Source organism: Emydura macquarii, unplaced genomic scaffold (genome assembly GCF_026122565.2).
Source record: "Emydura macquarii macquarii isolate MOO-44397 ecotype Brisbane River unplaced genomic scaffold, CSIRO-AGI_Emac_v2 contig_212, whole genome shotgun sequence".
In the NCBI taxonomy this organism is placed as follows: Eukaryota; Metazoa; Chordata; order Testudines; family Chelidae; genus Emydura; species Emydura macquarii.
Genome location: NW_027130349.1, coordinates 14,080,109 through 14,097,487, shown reverse-complemented (window position 1 = coordinate 14,097,487; position 17,379 = coordinate 14,080,109). Strand labels below are relative to the sequence as shown.

At 39.5% G+C, this 17,379-nt stretch overlaps 1 protein-coding gene across 1 annotated transcript in view; it reads right to left on the bottom strand.

The window, feature by feature from the left end:
• CEP192 (centrosomal protein 192) overlaps positions 1-17,379 on the bottom strand; it is a 211,473-nt gene that overhangs the window by 79,825 nt on the left and 114,269 nt on the right. Inside the window, exons 31-37 of the mRNA XM_067546060.1 lie at positions 16,983-17,108; positions 16,538-16,681; positions 15,873-15,936; positions 15,318-15,457; positions 15,126-15,218; positions 8,540-8,658; positions 251-427 (exon numbers count right to left, since the gene is read on the bottom strand). Of these exons, the coding sequence (XP_067402161.1) occupies positions 251-427; positions 8,540-8,658; positions 15,126-15,218; positions 15,318-15,457; positions 15,873-15,936; positions 16,538-16,681; positions 16,983-17,108 (863 nt within the window). The remainder of the gene's footprint in view (positions 1-250; positions 428-8,539; positions 8,659-15,125; positions 15,219-15,317; positions 15,458-15,872; positions 15,937-16,537; positions 16,682-16,982; positions 17,109-17,379) is intronic.

Sequence of the window (17,379 nt, the reverse complement as noted above, 5' to 3'; positions counted from 1 at the left end):
TCAAGAACTAAAGCAAGACTACAGTTTGAGTCTCCAGAGATTTCCTGCACAAAAGGTAAAAAGGTTTATATATGTAATGTATGCTGAACATTAGGCACACAAGCTTAGGAAGACATTTAATAAAATCCATCTATCAATTCTGCATTTTCAGTCTCTAAATGCAAGCACTGTAAAAAATTTACATTGCATAGAAATGCATTGCAATATTAATGCAATATTAGATGTGAAGAACTGAACTGCTGATACTTACACTGTTCTTCCAAGTGCAACACCTCCCCATGCCATGAACTGCTTATTGGAAAGAATGGGTGGAATGTCTGAGCGGTAGGAAGTCATTGCCAGAGGTCTGTTTCCCAAAATATTCACCTCACCTTTTACCACCACTTCATACTGTGGTCCAGATGGCAGCACAAGGATTTTCAAAATACTACAAGACAACAATCCTGAATTAGTCAGCTGATAAGATTGAGATTTCATCATCCGAACTGGTCATGTAAATTAGTTCTGTGTAACATTACCCGCTGTCTTTATTATAGGCAGAGTTAGCTGATCCATCTAACAAGTTTTGGCTAACCACTCCCAATGGGGACGCCGGAGCCAGCCTTATGGGATCTGCTAAGGGGAAAAAAGTTCTGGGAACCGCACACGAAGGCGTGCACACATCTCTAATGGAATGGACATGAGCAAGCACTCAAAGAACTGCCTTATTTGAATGAAGAAGTGACAAGACGGGGAAGTTGAACTGGGCACAGCTGGGTAGTAGATTGGAACAAGAACCTGTGACTGAAGAGGGGAGTGTGTGAAACTGGGAGTTGAGGTGAGGGAACTGGAACTGGCTGGACAAGGAAACAGGAGCGGGGGCCATGGAGGGAAGACATCTGAAGTGGAGCTGGGGGAAACCTGAGATTGGGAACTAGTGGGTAGGGGGGAGGACAGATTACACAAGCAAGTGAGGCAATCCCAGTTCTCCTCCCACACCCTAGCCAATACTGGGAACAAGGAGCTGGGGTGTCTAGTGGGGATTCCAGAGGAGTGAAACTAGGAATTACAGGGTAAGAGGCCTGAGCTGAGATGCCTGAGTGGAGACTAGGACAAAGAGTCAAAGGTAGAGAAGAGACAGGACTGAACCAGGGACACAAAGAAGTGCATGGGCACAAGTGTCAAGTTTTGGGGAGCAGAGAACAGACAAAAGTCTATGACCACTAAAGAACACTTCGATACAAAGCATGGAATAAAACCCCAGATTCCCAAGTCTCACCATTCCTCTGCTGTCTGCAAATAGCATCTGCAAAACTCTTTGGCAAAGTGTCCCATCCCTCCCAGTGATGTTCCAGAGAGGATGACAGATTAACTAGTGCTGTCATTTATTCCATTAGCTCAAGGAGTAAGGGTCTGTGGTATGGATCTAAATCCAACCTCGCTGATGAGCCATGTGGGTCTCAATATGCCATAGAATAGAATTTGTTTTTTATATTTGCTTTATTCAAAACCATGGAAATTACACACAAAACACTACATTCAAAGAACAGTAAGGTTGCAAAATCAAGCACTGAGAAGTTAGGAAGTGTCAAAATTAAGGTTGTCTATACAACCGTAACTCAGCCCTCTTTTGCAAGATGCATTATGATACAGTCTTTAATTCCATGACCACATACTTCCCCACCCCCAGGTCTCTTGCCTCATTTTGTGAGCAGGATGACCAACAGTCCAGAGATAGATCAGGGTTGTGTTGTGAAGGAAGCTGTTGTCTCTAGGACCCCCAACTCATCTATTGCTGAAACTGGAATGTGTGTAGTAAATTAGGCAGAGGATTGCAGGAAGAGAAAAAAGAGGGTCTTATGGTTAAAAGAGTTGAATTCTCCCCTGAAGAAGTGGATTGTGTACCTGCCTCTGCCACAAATTTCTTAAGTGATATTAGGCAAGTTGTTATGATCCAGGGAACGCTTGGTGCCATCTAGCTGACTGCACAGCGGCACACAGGGTTTACAAGGATCCCTTGGGTTTGGACTCTACATAATAGTTTGTCAAAGGGTGTCATGTAGAGGCTCTAATGAAAGCTTGTTTCACAGTGAATATCAATCTTTGTGATTTGTATATATGGATAATAATATGTAAAGAGTTATGTTACATATCAAATATTACACTCTTAAGGTCTGAGAGTTGGAGTTGGTCACCAAAAGGTGATAAACAAGTTTCTTCAGACAGGAGATCATTACTTACTTGTCTAGCTATAAACAAACTGTGAATTGTATACTTCACAATGAATGCCTATTTACCATCTGAGCAAAATGCTAAAAGATTGCAAAATCTCCAGGGGAGATTCTCAATAGGAAAAAACAAGCAGCAGGTGGTATCCTGTTTATTAGTGAAGACAACTGATTGTTGAAATTCTATCTGAAGGTATAGAGATAAACCCAGGTATCCTTCACCTAGGGGACAAGCTGCCAACAGGTTTGTTTTATGAACAGAGGATGACAGCTGGTTTGGCTGTTTAAATATGGTAGAAAGATTCTGGGTGAGCTAACCTTTGTAAGTCAGGAAATATTAGTTAAATTTAGGCTCTAAAAAGCATGTTATGATTTTATTTTACAAATAGCCATTTGTTTCCATTGATTCTACTTGCTTCTTTTCAAATCTTTGTTCAATAAACTTATATTTGTTTTCACTATAAAAATATCTAAATGCTGTGAGTTGAGCATTAAGCAAGCACCATTCATCCTGTGCATAGAATGTGACAGGGATCCGTTGGGGAAAAATAGTATGTGATCATGTAATAATAGACTTACATAATACATATGCAAAGGTTAGTTGACGTTAGACATATTCTGAATAGAAATAAGGAGTAAATTTTTAACAGTGAGAGTAATTAACCATTTGGAACAAGTAACCAATGGTCATGGTAGATTCTCCATCACTGGCAATTTTTAGCTCAAGATATGCTCTGGTTCAAAAGAAATTATTTTGAGGAAGTTCTATAGCCTGTATTATCTAGGATTTCAGACTAGATGATCAAGTTGTCCCTTCTGGCCTTAGAATTTATCAATCAAAGGAAAAGCACTTTCCCTCCTCTGCAGCATGGGTCACCTGCTGGTGGATTCTCTGTACTTGAAGTCTTTAAACCATTATTTGAATACTTGAATAACTCAGTCATAGGTTAGGGGTCTATTACAGAAGTGGGTAGGTGAGGTTCTGTGGCCTGTGTTGTGCAGGAGGTAATACTAGATGATCATAATGATCTCTTCTGACTTTAAAGTCTATGAGTCTATAATCAGAGATGAAAGAGAGAGGCTAAGGGAGAGTTATGGGGAATGGGAACCTCTGACCCCTGAATCCACTGTCCTGAAGAGACAGTATTTCACAAAAGCCCTGCTCTCTGCAGTCAAAATGTACATTCATGTGCAATAAGTGCCAGAAAGCAGCTTTGCTAGTTTGGCCACTGATATCGCCCTTTCTTTAACTCATGGCTCTAAGGGAATTAGCTTTAAATCTTACTGGAGAGAGATGTTCTGCAGCCTTTTAAGAACCTGATCCATCTACCCATAACTTGTCTGGACTTCCTGAGGCCTCTTCTAATCTTGGAAGAAAACAAGAAGGGAATCCATTTCCTGGATTGTTTCTTCTATGTCTAAGTACATTTTGAAGGTCCTTTAAGCTACAAAGAATGACATAGTTTCACCTTCTGATTTGGATTATGATAGAAAATTTGAAGATTAATATTTTAGTTAATTTAAAAGAGAGGGGATTTCTGACAAAGCCAAGGACAGATGCAAAGGACTACTATCACTACAGAAGACCAAAAAGTAGAGGACTACAAGCAAGCATGGATAATTGTCCCATTTTCTTGTCATGGGTTATTGATAATAGGAAGCTACTTTAAAGATTATTAAACAACAAATCTACTGAGCAGAGAGTTGAAGGGAGGCGTATACACCCCAACAAATGAAATTACTCACTTGTAACTGAAGTTCTTCCAGTTGCAACCAAGAGTGGGATTATGTAGAATGTGCCAACCGATGCCAAGTGAGGAACCTTGGTGGAACTGTTTGACAGCAGTGCCTGTTAGAGTGCTCACACACCTCTCCTGCAATTCCCCTGAGTTTCAGAACATTCTGATGGCATGGCCATAAATGAATGTATGGTTCCAACTGTGGCTTCAGTTCCTTCCACCACTAAAGAAAAATCTTGAGATACCTTTAAATTTGGTCTCCACAAAAGCAGAAAAAGTAGATGGAGAGTGTGACTATGCAGAATCCATCTCAAAGAATTCAGATTACAAGTAAGTAACTGTCATTTATTTTATGAGTGTCCTCTGCATATTCCTACTCTTGGAATACTTCAGCAAGCAGTACACTAAGTTGGTTGGATGTGGAGGTCTAATTAAATAATGATTGATCTGGCTGCCAAACCTAATGCATAATGTTTTGTGAAAGTGTGAACTGAAGTCCACATGGCAGCTGTACATATTTCTGTAAGGAGAATATGTCTAGCACAAGTTACAGATGCAGCAACCGCTTTAGTGGAATGGGTTCTACGAACAACAGGAGGGGACACTGAAGAGTTTCTGTAACTTCTATACACTGTCTAACTCACCTAGACAGGGACTGGACAGAAATAGCTTAATCCTTAATGGTAGGTTATAAGTAACTGGAAAAAAAAGGACCTAAAATCTTTAGCTCTGTTTAAACAACAGGAGAGCCTTATTTTTGCATATAATCAATACAATCGAGATACCTTATGCATATTCGGTTTCAGAAAGAATACTGGTAAATTAATACACTGATTAATTTCAGATTGTCATATAACTACATAGAAATTTGGGTGTGGCCTAAAAACTATCTTTTTCTTATGGAATATAAAATTGGAATGGGTCAGACACCAATGCATGTAGCTCACCAATTGTTGTAACAGAAGTAATTGATATTATAAAAACCATCTATAGAAAGAGGAAATACGGAACAACTCACAAGATGTTCAAATGGAGGAGACATAAGTTGTGTTAAAACTATATTTAAATCCCATTGAGTAACTTGATTGCCTAACGTTGGATACAAGTTCAATAAAACTTTAGTTAACTTTTTTGAAAGGGATGTGAGAAAACAGATTTGCCATCAGTCTGTGTATGGAAAGCTGCTATTGATGCCAAATTGACTTGAATGAAGAAGGTCAGAGTTGTGGCTTTGTCTAAGTGTCATAAATAATCTGGAATATGTTGAATAGGATCTGAGAATGGCTCAACATCCTTATATGATACCCACACAGTAGATCTCTTTCACTTAAAGTCAAACTTTTCCTCATGGACTGTTTTCTAGCATTGATGAGACCATGTTGCACCTCCATGGAACAGGAGGTTTCTAAATCTGTTGACGTCCTATCACCCAAGATGTCAGATGGAATGACTGGGGATGGGGACGGAAAAATATTCTCCCCTGCTAGGACAACAGGCTCCTTGTTACCAGAAGCATCTTGAATTTGCCCTTGGATAGAAGGAATAAGTAGTTGTATCTCTGTTGTCTAGTCTGGCAGAGACCACTAGGATCACTCCGGCTGAAACCTCTTATTTTCTTGACTATCCATAAAATCAGGACAAATGGGGGAAACTAATACTCATCATCCTTCCCCAATCAAACAGGAACACATCATTTATCAACTGAGTCCACTCAAACAAAAAAGGGGACATTTGGTATCGAGTCTGATGATGAAGAGGTCTCCATCTGGAAGATCCCAAAGATTGAAAATGTCCTGGATTATGGTGTCCATAAGAGACCACTCAGGCATCTGTTCAGTTGGATTGCACACAATCTCCAACTATAGGTAAGGCAATCAGTTAAATGATGGGTAAGATGCACCATTCCAAAGTATTATCATCATCTTGCGTAGCTGAGATGATTGAGCTCCTCCCTGTTTGGTTCAAGTGATACACATTGCTGACATACTGTCTGCGGCCACTTGAATTACTGAATTTTGCACCTGCGGATGAAAGGATTTCAGAGCCTCACAAATAGTTCCCAGTACTAACATGCTTATTCTTGGTGGTTCAAAAGCCATCAATTCAAATGGCAAGACTGAGATGTGCTTCCAATCCTGTCTTGGAAACTTCTGTCGTAACTATTACAGTAGGAGGGAGCAGAGTTATTTCTTTGAGAACATTTTCTGGTTTTAGCCATCACATAAGAGATACTTGAATTTTTCTTGGACTATTGAGGATCTTTAGCTTGCTGTCCATAGTGGGTCTGAAATTTTTTGAAATCCAGCACTTCAAGTGGCCTCCTACTGAGTTTAGCCTATGCTGCCACATATGTCGTTGAGGTCCTAAAGTAATAAGGATTACTTTTTGAGAGGGTTCCTGAAATAGCTTTCAGATAGTGATTTGAACTTTCACAAATCTCTCTTCTTGAAGGTAAGATCGTTCCTTTTCTGCAATCAAGAAGTGCACCAATGAATGGGATCTTATGGGATGGAGACAAAAAGAGTGTCTTCTCTTTGTTAGAAGACCCAGCATTTTGAAGAACGAACAAGTGACTTAATTGACTCTCCTCAATTCCTCTTTGAAGTGAACTTTCAGCAACCAATTGTTTAAATATGGGGAACACAAAAATTCCTTGCTTCCACAGATATGTTGCTATTGGAGATAGGAGTTACATAAAAACTCTGGAAGCAGTGGAGATGCCAAAAGGAAGAACTCTGAACTGGAAACAGACTGACCATGGATGAAGCTAAGATATTTGCAATGTGCGTGTTTTCACAGACATATGAAAGTATGCATCTTTGAAACCAACAGCAGCAAGCCAACTAGAGCAGACAGAAGGAATAATCAATGCCAGAATTAACTTTCTGAACTGAAGCTTTCTGATGTATTTGTTTAAAACTCTGAGATCCAGAATTGGTCTGAGACCTCTATTCTTCTTTGGGAGTAGAAACCCTGTTTCTGGATGTTAATGAACCTCCTCTCTAAAGCTCCAGCTTGCAATAGAGTTTGAATTTTTGTTCTAAATATCTTGTGGGAAGGATGAAGTGTGGGGGGAGAGGGATTCCAGTAGGATGTGGTAACCTTCCCTTACTGATCCTAAAATGCATCTGTCAGAGGCGATAGCTGACCATGCATCTCAAAAAAGGGACAAAATCTCCAGAAACATTGGTAGGCTTTTCTCAAATTGATCTGAAGCTCTTTATTTCCATGTCAGACTTGCAGCCTGATGACGCAGCTAAAGAATTCTTTACCTTCATCTGAAGTTTAAAGGATTTCCTTCTATCTGGGACTTGAGAAGATAACTGGTTTTGGTGTTGTTGCTGGTGGTAAGACTGTCTTTGTGTAAAATATGAAGATGGAGGACAGAACTACTTACAGTATCAGAACACAGGTGTATCTGGTTTCCCTCAAAATGTCTGCAATAAGCCCAGAGATCTAACTGTGGAACCTGTCATCTTTTCTAATACTTCAATCCTCTTCAAAGAGCAGATCTTTGATTTTGTCTGCATAAGCGGTAACAATCTTAACCAGGCATGTCTACAGAGAGCTATTGCTGATGCAATTCATCTCGAGGCAGTATCTAAAACACCAAATGATGCTCAGAGCCTGCTTGGTAACATTTTTGACCCTCTTCGATAAGAGTTGCCATTAATTTCCTCTGATTCTCTGGGAGATTTTTAGTGAAGATCAAAATCTGCTCCCACAGGTGAAACTGATACATGGTCATCACTGCTTGGAATGTGCATGTGGCAAATTACAAGGAAGCTGGAGAACATTTTCTTTCTAATGAGTCCAACTTCTTCCTTTCTCTTTCATATGGAGTAGAGTTTGGATGACCTAAACTGGAACTTTGTATTGCTGCAGCCACAAGTGAGTTAGGTGGCAGATGAATGTGAAAACAAGAGAGCCCCTCAGATAGCTTCTGGTACAATTTGCCAGCCTTTTTTGAAATCGGATGATAAAATGAAGGACTGGTCCTTACAACTTTTGCTGGTTGCTAAAGTCCCTCCATTATTGGCGAAGATACTTTATTTTCTACAGTACCCCTTTACAGAACCCCCTTCTTTGGCCATGCCCTCAGAACATGCTCAACTGCTGAGGGAAAGAGTAGGGGCATGTGAGACTAATAAGCACTGCTACCAGAAGGTTTCACCATCCACGCTGCGTAAATTGGCGCACCTGACAGTGGCAATATGCAATGGACACTTGTCAAAAAATTACCAGGAATCAGACTTTCCAAAGAACTGGAGAACTAACTCAAGAGCAAAGATCTTTGTTTTCAGGAAATAAAACCAGGGGAAGAGAGGATCACACTATTTCTTCCCCATCCTCTGCTCCCAGCCTGCTAAACACATTTAGGCTGCTCAGCACCAATCCTTGAACTCCAAGGAAGATAAATGACAAAAACTTGTGCAATAAATATGAGATACTTGGGAGGCTGGCACATCCCGACAAAATGCCTTTTCTCTGAATTATATGGAAATTATGTGGGACCCTTTAACAGCTGTTCACAACCTCCAGATTGAGAACATGTGTTCTAAACAACTGAACATCAGGCAGATCACACCTTACCTTTCACTACTGTTTTTTAAATCCTTTGGAGAAAATAGGACTGCCACTTCTTGTTCTTCTCCAGGCATAAGGAAGAGATCCTCAGGTTCAACAGAAATGCAGTTGTCTTGACATGATGTCTGAAAATACAAAAAACACATTTTTTTTTTTTTTTTTAAAAGGAGTAATTCCTTGCAATCTGATATGATTTGTTATGCCTCTTTTTTGAGTACATACATTGAAGGCAGCCTAGACACATACGTGGGAGATCCCCACTCAGCCAACAATCCTGTACCAAGTAAGTAGTTTCAACATTGCTGAAGTAGGGCTTCTGCACAAACTAAATATAAACTTCTTAATAGTAATTTCTGATTCAACTGTGTTAACAACATACAAGAACACTGAAGAGGCCACTGTAGAGAAACCTAGAGAACATTTTGGGTGGTGTGGACTGGGCAGAACTAACTCCACAAAAAGAGGTTAGGTAAATTTTACCTTATGGATCCAAACTTTTCTCCACCCAGATATGATTGCAAGCCATATGGAAGCAATATGAAAAGCAATATAGCAAGCAATATGGAAACATTAGCAGTGAGGGAAAGGTGACCATTTTGCCTGGATGCAGATAGGCTCACATTAGGGTGACTTAGCTCCTGGATATCAGCCAGAATGCCTCCTGGTTTAGGGACCATTCCAAGGTGTCTGAAAGCTCAGCCAGTCTGCTCTCATTTTCAGTGGCACTTTAATAGGGATTACCTGATAGAAGCTAGGAGAGAATGCTTTGCGCTGATGTTTATGCTTGAGCTTCTTGTGCCTCCTTGCTAATTTGTTTTGCCAGACTGGACCAGAACCATAATCCTCTCTCAGGTGATCCTGAAAGATCAGAAGAGTCAGTCTGACTGCTCTCTGACTGCTCTCCTCTCAGATTGTAGTGTGCTGAAATCTCTGACCCGGACCACATTCCCTGTAAATTGTGGTGCACCAAACGCATTCCCTATCTGGAAAGCTAAACATTTATGGTATTTTTTGGAATCCAGTCTGTGAAGGGAAGATGTAGGCTTTATGAATCAACCAACCAGGCGACTAGACCATGGAAGCTGCCCTCACTTTCTTCAGCATCTTTTACAGGGCAGTTCTGAGCCTTCAAGAGATACCTAGGAATTTCTCTTGAACAGCCCTGTCCCTGGAGTAATCTCTGCAGAAGTTACTTCGGAACTACAAGAAGGACTGGATGAAGAACAGACATATTGGATATTAGTGTCCAGATCTTAACAAATTTTTCTGTTTCAGGAAGATTGATCCTCCTTCTGTTTTAGCAGCTAAATATGAATTGCTCTGGATCTTTTAAAAAAATGTTGTGCTTTAAAAAAGGTCTTTCAGGTCACCTCATGTAACATTTCTAGTGATGCTTGATAAGAACCTTCATCAACACCTGAGGGAAAAGAGGGAAGCTGACAGGCTGAAGGACAGCAGTTTGTATTGCTAGTAGTTACTCCTAAAGACAAACTAAAGAAACTTCTGGTAGTAAAGCCTGATGGTTTATAAAGAAGCTGCTATCAGATCTATCATCATCAGTAAGTCTCCCAGACAGAAGTTATAGTCTCCTTAAATTGTATTGCCTTTGACCTATTCATTATATGACAATTTGCATTCCTCAAATCTTTATTTTATGAAAAACATGGAGTCTTGAGATTCTAAGCCCTTCACACTAAGGATGGTCTCTTTCCAGCACGTTTGCAGTGGCCAATATACAGGGCCCTATCCCAATTTAAATTTTTAGTAATACTAGTGATACAGTCCTGAGTATCTTTCATGTTGAAGAGCAGGCTGTACTGCCTTCATTCCAGGTGGCGTGTAACTTATTTCACAATAGTTTGATGCTTCTTTCTGTGTCTCAAGATTGGAGGGGAAAAGACAATCAGATGTGGAAGAACCTGAAACTACAGAATAATCCCACTACATCTGCCTGTACCTACCTGCTGTGATTGGCACCATTTGTCTATCAATTGTAGGCTTGATCTATTTCTGGGTGGAAGCAAGCTTGACTGCAGTTAGGCTGATGGTATAGACTTACTGAAAAATTGACTTCACTTCATGATCCATTTCCCTCTGGTGTTCTATGCCTAGGTCCTATCTCTCATGTACCTATTGCTGTATTAATCTTCCACTCCTCTATGAGGGCTTTTAATTTTTATACTTGTCTGGAACAGGGCACAAATACTTGGTCTTTTCCATATTGTCAACTACGACCTACTAAAACTTCTCCATTAATAAGATTTGCCTACAGCCTTCTCAAACATGGATTTGTTTTAATTATGCTCTGCACAGGACTTCATTTAAAACTAGCATCTAACTACTGAGTTTGCTACCCTAGCCCTCACCAACAGCCTCATGGATTTGATAAAACAATGGTCAAAGATACTTTCTTCAGTAATAACTTAAGTTGGTCTATATTTTGAGGAGGTTGAAGCTGGACGGAAAATAAGTCACAACAAATCTTTGTCTCTCAAGATTCTGTGGCCTTGGAAAAACATTTCTTTCTAATGATGCTCAGTAGGCATTGACAAAGTTTCCAAATCCCTTTTGAAGGTGACTTACATCTTCCTGTCTGTAGGAAAAAGCCATGTCCTTAACCACGTATGCCAAGGCCTTGCAGCAGAGAGAGTTTGCTTGGGCTCAGAATTTCCTGACTTGCCAAATCACCCTTTGTATTATCCACATTTCCCTGTTCTTTCCTAATATCTTACTTGAAGCTATGAATGAGACTGCAAATTCTGCCTTATTTGGAGGAGAATTATTGGCTCTTGAATGTTGTATGTTTATTCTCCTTATCTAGTTGAATCGTGATGGTTACTGCCTTTTTCCCTCTCTTTCAAACATGCCTGGATGAGAGAACCTCTCTTGCTTGTCTGGTTTAGGGTGACTAATCTGAAAACTTTTTTGGACAAGGACTGGAGCTAATCAGAGAAGATGAGGATCTGAAATAACTGTTTTTCTTTGATTTCTAGCCTTACTTGAGTTAGAGGGAAGATTTTGTACCTATTGGAGATTCAGTCCCGCTTCTTAGATAGTGCTATTTTTGTGTTTTAGCCTGTGGAAAGGGGCCTTAACTCATCAGACAATGAGCGTAGGTATTTATGTAAAATCACATGCAAGGGGCACAACCCTAAGAGAGTCCAAATCCTCCTCCAGTGAGGAATGGAAGTCAGCAAGGATTTTAGTCTTTTCCTCAAAAGACTATTACTCTCAAAGACTTGACAAGGAACCCTTGTGATGAGATGAAGCTAGTACTGCTCAGAAAGGGATTCATCAGAGGTGAATGTTCCTAACTTAGAAACATGGTCTTGGCTGCCTGTTGAGAAGAACCAATCTGTCTTTGCAGAGGTCCCTCAGGAACAGGTCAATCAATATGGGGAAATGTAGGAGCCCCACAAATTGTACAGGTCCATGCACCTGGCAGAGAGATGGTTCATAGGCTGAGAGCAGATGTGGCAGAGCTCCCCTTTTGTGGCTTCTCAGAGGGACTTTATCAGATGGAGAGGCATATCTGGCCTATTTGACCAGCTCTGCCATGGGACAGGAAAGCATTAAAAAAAGGAACTTAATAGAGGTCTTATTCTTGAAATGATCTTCGTTCATTCTCTGGAGACTAGTTTAAAACAGTGAAAGGAAGGAGGTCTGGGAGAAGAGAACAGGATTCATTACTATAGCTTTAGAATGGCTTTAAGAGCCTGGATGAGTGCAAGTGAGAGTCAAGAAACTGCTATGCTGAGAATATGGTCTGAGACTGTTGGAGGCAGAGCCAAACACACAACCCCCTGTAGATACTTTTTCAGCTGCCTCCAGTGTATACCAGGGGTAACCCAATTGTACTGAGTTGGTAAAATACCTACAAGTTAGAATTGTTAAAAGTTAAGTAATGATTAGTTTCTCTGGGCCTTCATTGTAGCTTTTTTATCTAGATTTGTCAGTATATTAACTAGTCAAGTTTTCTATTTCTTAGAAAATTTATTTTAATAGGTTATTTATTAACAGAGTTGACAGTAAGTGTTCTCATCAGAAACCCATGCATTCTGCAGTTCCACAGCCAAACAATTTGCCAGTCTACTCCATCACAAAGCTGTGCTTGAGAAGTCATGTTTCCATTTAAAAGAAAAAAAATTTTTCTAGCCATTGTTGAAGAAAACCTGAGCCAAATTTAAGTTAATGAACTCCTGTCTTCCTGAATTTGCAGTCATCCTGAAAAAACAGCTGTAAAAGACAAATCCACTCCATTAATCTCAAAGCGTTGTTCAACTGAAAGCTATAACTAATAAGGGGATGATTATTCAGTTACATTTTCACTATTTTTTCCCCTTCAATTAAATGAACAAATTCTGTCTTCTGCAAGATCATGTCACAGCTTTAGAATCTCTTCACAGCTTGCAACAGAGTACATGAGGCTTTGTTAGTAACCTTTTTCAGAGTGAGCTTTAGCATACTGGGAACATTAAAAATCTGTATCACAGCAGCATTTCTACCAGGTCCAGTTGTCTTGAAATGTAGTCTATCAAACAACTTCCCCCCACACAAAACCACCATCTCCTGTAAGTATATCCTATCATGTCTAGGACTACTTCAGGATTTTAGAAAAGAAGCCTTACGTAATTCTTTGGGGTACATCCAAATGCATCATTAACTGACTCATGATAGGAAAGAAGGTAAGAGATTTTTTTTGCTGCCACAAAGGTGTCTGATGCAGAATTGGAAACCTATAGCTTGTTCTGAGACTTATAGTTAATTGCCAAAATGCTGAAAGCATTTCAAAAAGTATTTCTTCAAGTAAGCTCAGAGTCTGAGGGCCACAGGATTCCTATTTCCTGGAGGGATGTGTGCAAGCATTAAAGTTATTTTGGGTTATTTACAAGTCTAACAATTTTAATGTGACAACTAATTTAACAGGTGTAGTACAGAGTCGCCACTTCAATGCAAGAAGTTGGCTAATATTTGGCGTTATTTCCATTATGATAAGAAATCAGTGATATGAGTCAGGTATATTCTTACTGCAATCTTGCTTAATCACAAAAACATATACACAAAGTTCTGTGTCCTTCGATGAAATAGAAAAAAACCAAGCAGGCAGCTTTCTTGCTCAGAAATCCAAGTCTACCAGTTCAGCGAGTTCTGTACCCACAAAGCTCTCACTCTAATTTATCTCAGGGTCATGCTCAACTCCTTCTGTATGCTTTCCTGACTCCAACACACATACGTTGCAATTAAACTTCCTAGCCCCTGTATCTGTAACTGAGTGAAAAAACCATTCACTTCACATGGCTTAGCTTTGAGCTGCCATGTGGGCTAGTGCCTTGGGTGGTAGCCCCATAGTACACAGCTGGTTCTTACTACAAAAAGGGGGCTCATTCGATCCTTCTGTTGAGCCTGAAAGATTACTTGGCACTCGCACCAGCTTTAAAGAGGTCTGATTATCTCTGGATCTACAACTCACATGAAGGTAGCCATCTCTCGGTATAACAATACCTTGGGATATTCAAATGTTTTGCTAGTGTTGTTAATGTTCATAAACTGAAATAAAAATAGCAGCGTGCTCAAGATAGCCATTCCACACCTTTCTTTCAGAGAGGAAATCTAAGACATTCTACCAGGAAAGCACCAACAATTTTATGTTGTTTTTTTTTTTAATTTTATTCTCTCTCATTCTGTCTCTATGCCAATATTCCATTGTCTATTGCTTCTATTCCCTTTTAAATCAGCATCCCCATTCCCTTATTCTTTCATATTTGTCCCATAATAGGTGGCCTGCTCCTTAGCTCGCTCTAGTATTACTGTTTTTCCTTTCCTGAATCTACTTCTGTTCTGCCCTTGTGTTCCTCCTCACAAGCTCTCTCATCTCCAATGAGATATCCACTGCACATTAACTAGTCATCCCAATAACCCTCTGATAAAGCTATTATCCCTTGTACTTGAGAAAGAAAAGCTAAGTGATTTGATCAAGGCCATAAGAGAGTCAATATCTGAGTAGGAATAAGAATGCAGAAAATCTCTGTTCAGTCCCACATTTACTCTACACTATTTCATGCAACTACTGCAGATACCCTACCTTGTACACAGAGAGACTGGGCGCTGAGCAAAAAAGGAGACTCACTTGCAGAAAACTAAATGGAGAAGGAGCTTGAAGCACAGGCTGGGTGGTACCACGTACAGCTGCAAACTCACAAAAATAGCTATTTAACACTGATATACTCACAAACCAAGCCTATGTCGTTTATAAAAGTGACTGTGAATAACTTATGACTTTCAGGAAATAAAAATCACTGCAACACACTTCCAATCCTAGTGATTGATTAAATTTTCAATGCTTCTTCCCAAAAAAAAAAAAAAAAAAAAAAAAAAAAAAAAAAAAAAAAGGGGGGGGGGGGGCAGGAAACTTTACTTTAGAAAAATAATATGGAAGACACCCTTCCAGCTACAGTCCCCCAAAAAAGCCAGGACAAGCAGACTGCAGGGTTCATGGGGGACCCAAAGGACAGCTATAATTTCAATGCAATGTTGGTAGCACAAAACCAGTGATTTTAAGATTACTATTTAGAAAAGTAAGAAGTTATCCTACCTTAATTTTTAAATAGATTTCAATATTTCCAGCATTCTTTAAAGGCAGTTTCTGTTTGGCTGAAGAACCCACACTAGCAGACAAACACATGGTCTGGAAAAAAAAAAAGGTAGTATTTTACAATAAAGAATGCAGAAATACCAACAACAAAGAAGCAAAAGTACATTCAATGTATAATTTTTTGTAGAATACCTGTAAGTCCTTCGGAGCATGTATCCTAGCTGTTCCAGCTCTTGCTCGGAGGGGAATACTTTTTATTACACTAGTAGGCCCTGGACTGTCAACCTCTACATCAACTCTTGCTAAGAACTCATCTGCTGGACCCAAAGTATCTAGAAGGATTTCAAATTCAACAAAAGAGTCAACCATTTTCATGTGCAAAATTCTTAAAGCTTGATGTCTGAACTACAACCAACTTGAAGCTTAATATTTTATTTTGGAAGTGATTATTCAGTGAACCTAACAGCCACTAGCCTTGCAAGCACATTAAAGATCGGAGGGCTTTCATACTATGGTAACGAGGACCTTAATTACTTAAGGCATAACTGTACTTTTATTTTGGGTATTTCTTAATTTCACAACAATCAAGTATTAAAACTTATCAATGCCAGGATGGATGTACATAGATTAGGGCACCAGAGCAAAAGTTACTGAAAGGTTTTGTCTACATTAGTGACTTATCCTTTTAGTCTAAAGCAAGTTTTTAAACACACAAACATAGTTAATATGGAAGTCAAACTACTATACCTGAACCAGAAATTTGTTTCTTTGGTGCATGGAACAACACCCACACTTCTAAAATTTCAGGATCCTGAAAAAAGAAATATACTTCATACTTTACACACATCTACTGAAAATCTCAACTTTTAAGCTGTCCAGTAGACAGCATGAAGCAAGATATTCATTATATTGGAGCATTAGATGTCTGGACCCAATCTAGAAAAATGGTGTTTCTAAGACAAAACTGTCAAAGCATTTTACTATGAATGCTCCTTTTACAGACTACAAAAAATAGCTTTTCCTTACTTAAAGTGAGCTAATATATAGAAAAGCTATCCAGGTTTCCCTGGTATACCTGGACGGTAAGAAGGAATTCAACAGTAAAGTAAAAGCTCTGAATAATCTTCAATCTACTTTCTTGGAAAATCCCAGTAGTTTAATTCTTAGTTAATATTCTGAATTATGCTGATAAACAAAGTTACCTAAAATCTCCACCATCCACAGACATTTACAGTTAAATCACTGGATGAGGACTCCCACCGCTCGAAAATCAAAATGAACTCAAAGTAAGAAAACAATATTGATCATGCCACACTACCATTCATACGAACAGTTAGTGTGAATTCAGTTATCTGTAACTAGAATCATTTTAGAAACAATTGCAAAAACTAACATCCTTAAGAACTACTTACCTGTCCATCATAACTTGCATGTATCACATGGTTTACAACTGATGGAGCTGCTAGCTGAGAGATTGCATCAGTTTGGGGTGCACATTCAATAAAAGTGTTAACTGGTTCCTTGGAAAAGGTGAAGCAACGCCAGGCTACAGCATTCTGTCATAATGAAATCGCTTTTTTAAAATGAAATATTAGAATCCACATTTTCATAAGTAACAGACATGGGAGTTTTGAGGTTACTTCTCTATGTACTGTACAGCCTTGAGATGGTCACAGAATTGCTAAATTCAAAATTATCCTTCATTCGGAACATATCCTAGCAATACTGCAAAGCAGCCATAACAGATACATTTGAAATATGCTTTTCCCATGACAAGTTCATCCTTACCAACACTGATTACTAGAATTAGTGTTACAGGAAAATCAACTTTAAATATACATAGTTTATTGTACTTACTGCTTTGATGATGAGTCTGATGGGCACAGAAGCATGGGTCTTGTTGATTAACTTTAGTGGGAGAGCTTTCCAACTGCCAGATGTCAGATCACCAAAATCTAGAACATCTGTCTTTCCTGTTTCCACCTGATATTGGAGACAAATAGCCTTTATAAATTTGACAGAAGGATCAGGCTTTTCTACTTTACCTCTCTCCTTCCCTGCACCCAGGAACACAGTGCAACTCCCCTGCCATCACAAGTAGGAGAAGTGACGAGGTGGCTTTGACATCAAAACCAGCACCATCCAATTACCTCTCACACTTTGAGCCTGAATCTATTTCTACGGGGTAGGCAGAGTAAAGTAAGCACAAAAGGCCCACAGTGGGTTGGCTAGGCACAAGGACACAGACGGGGAA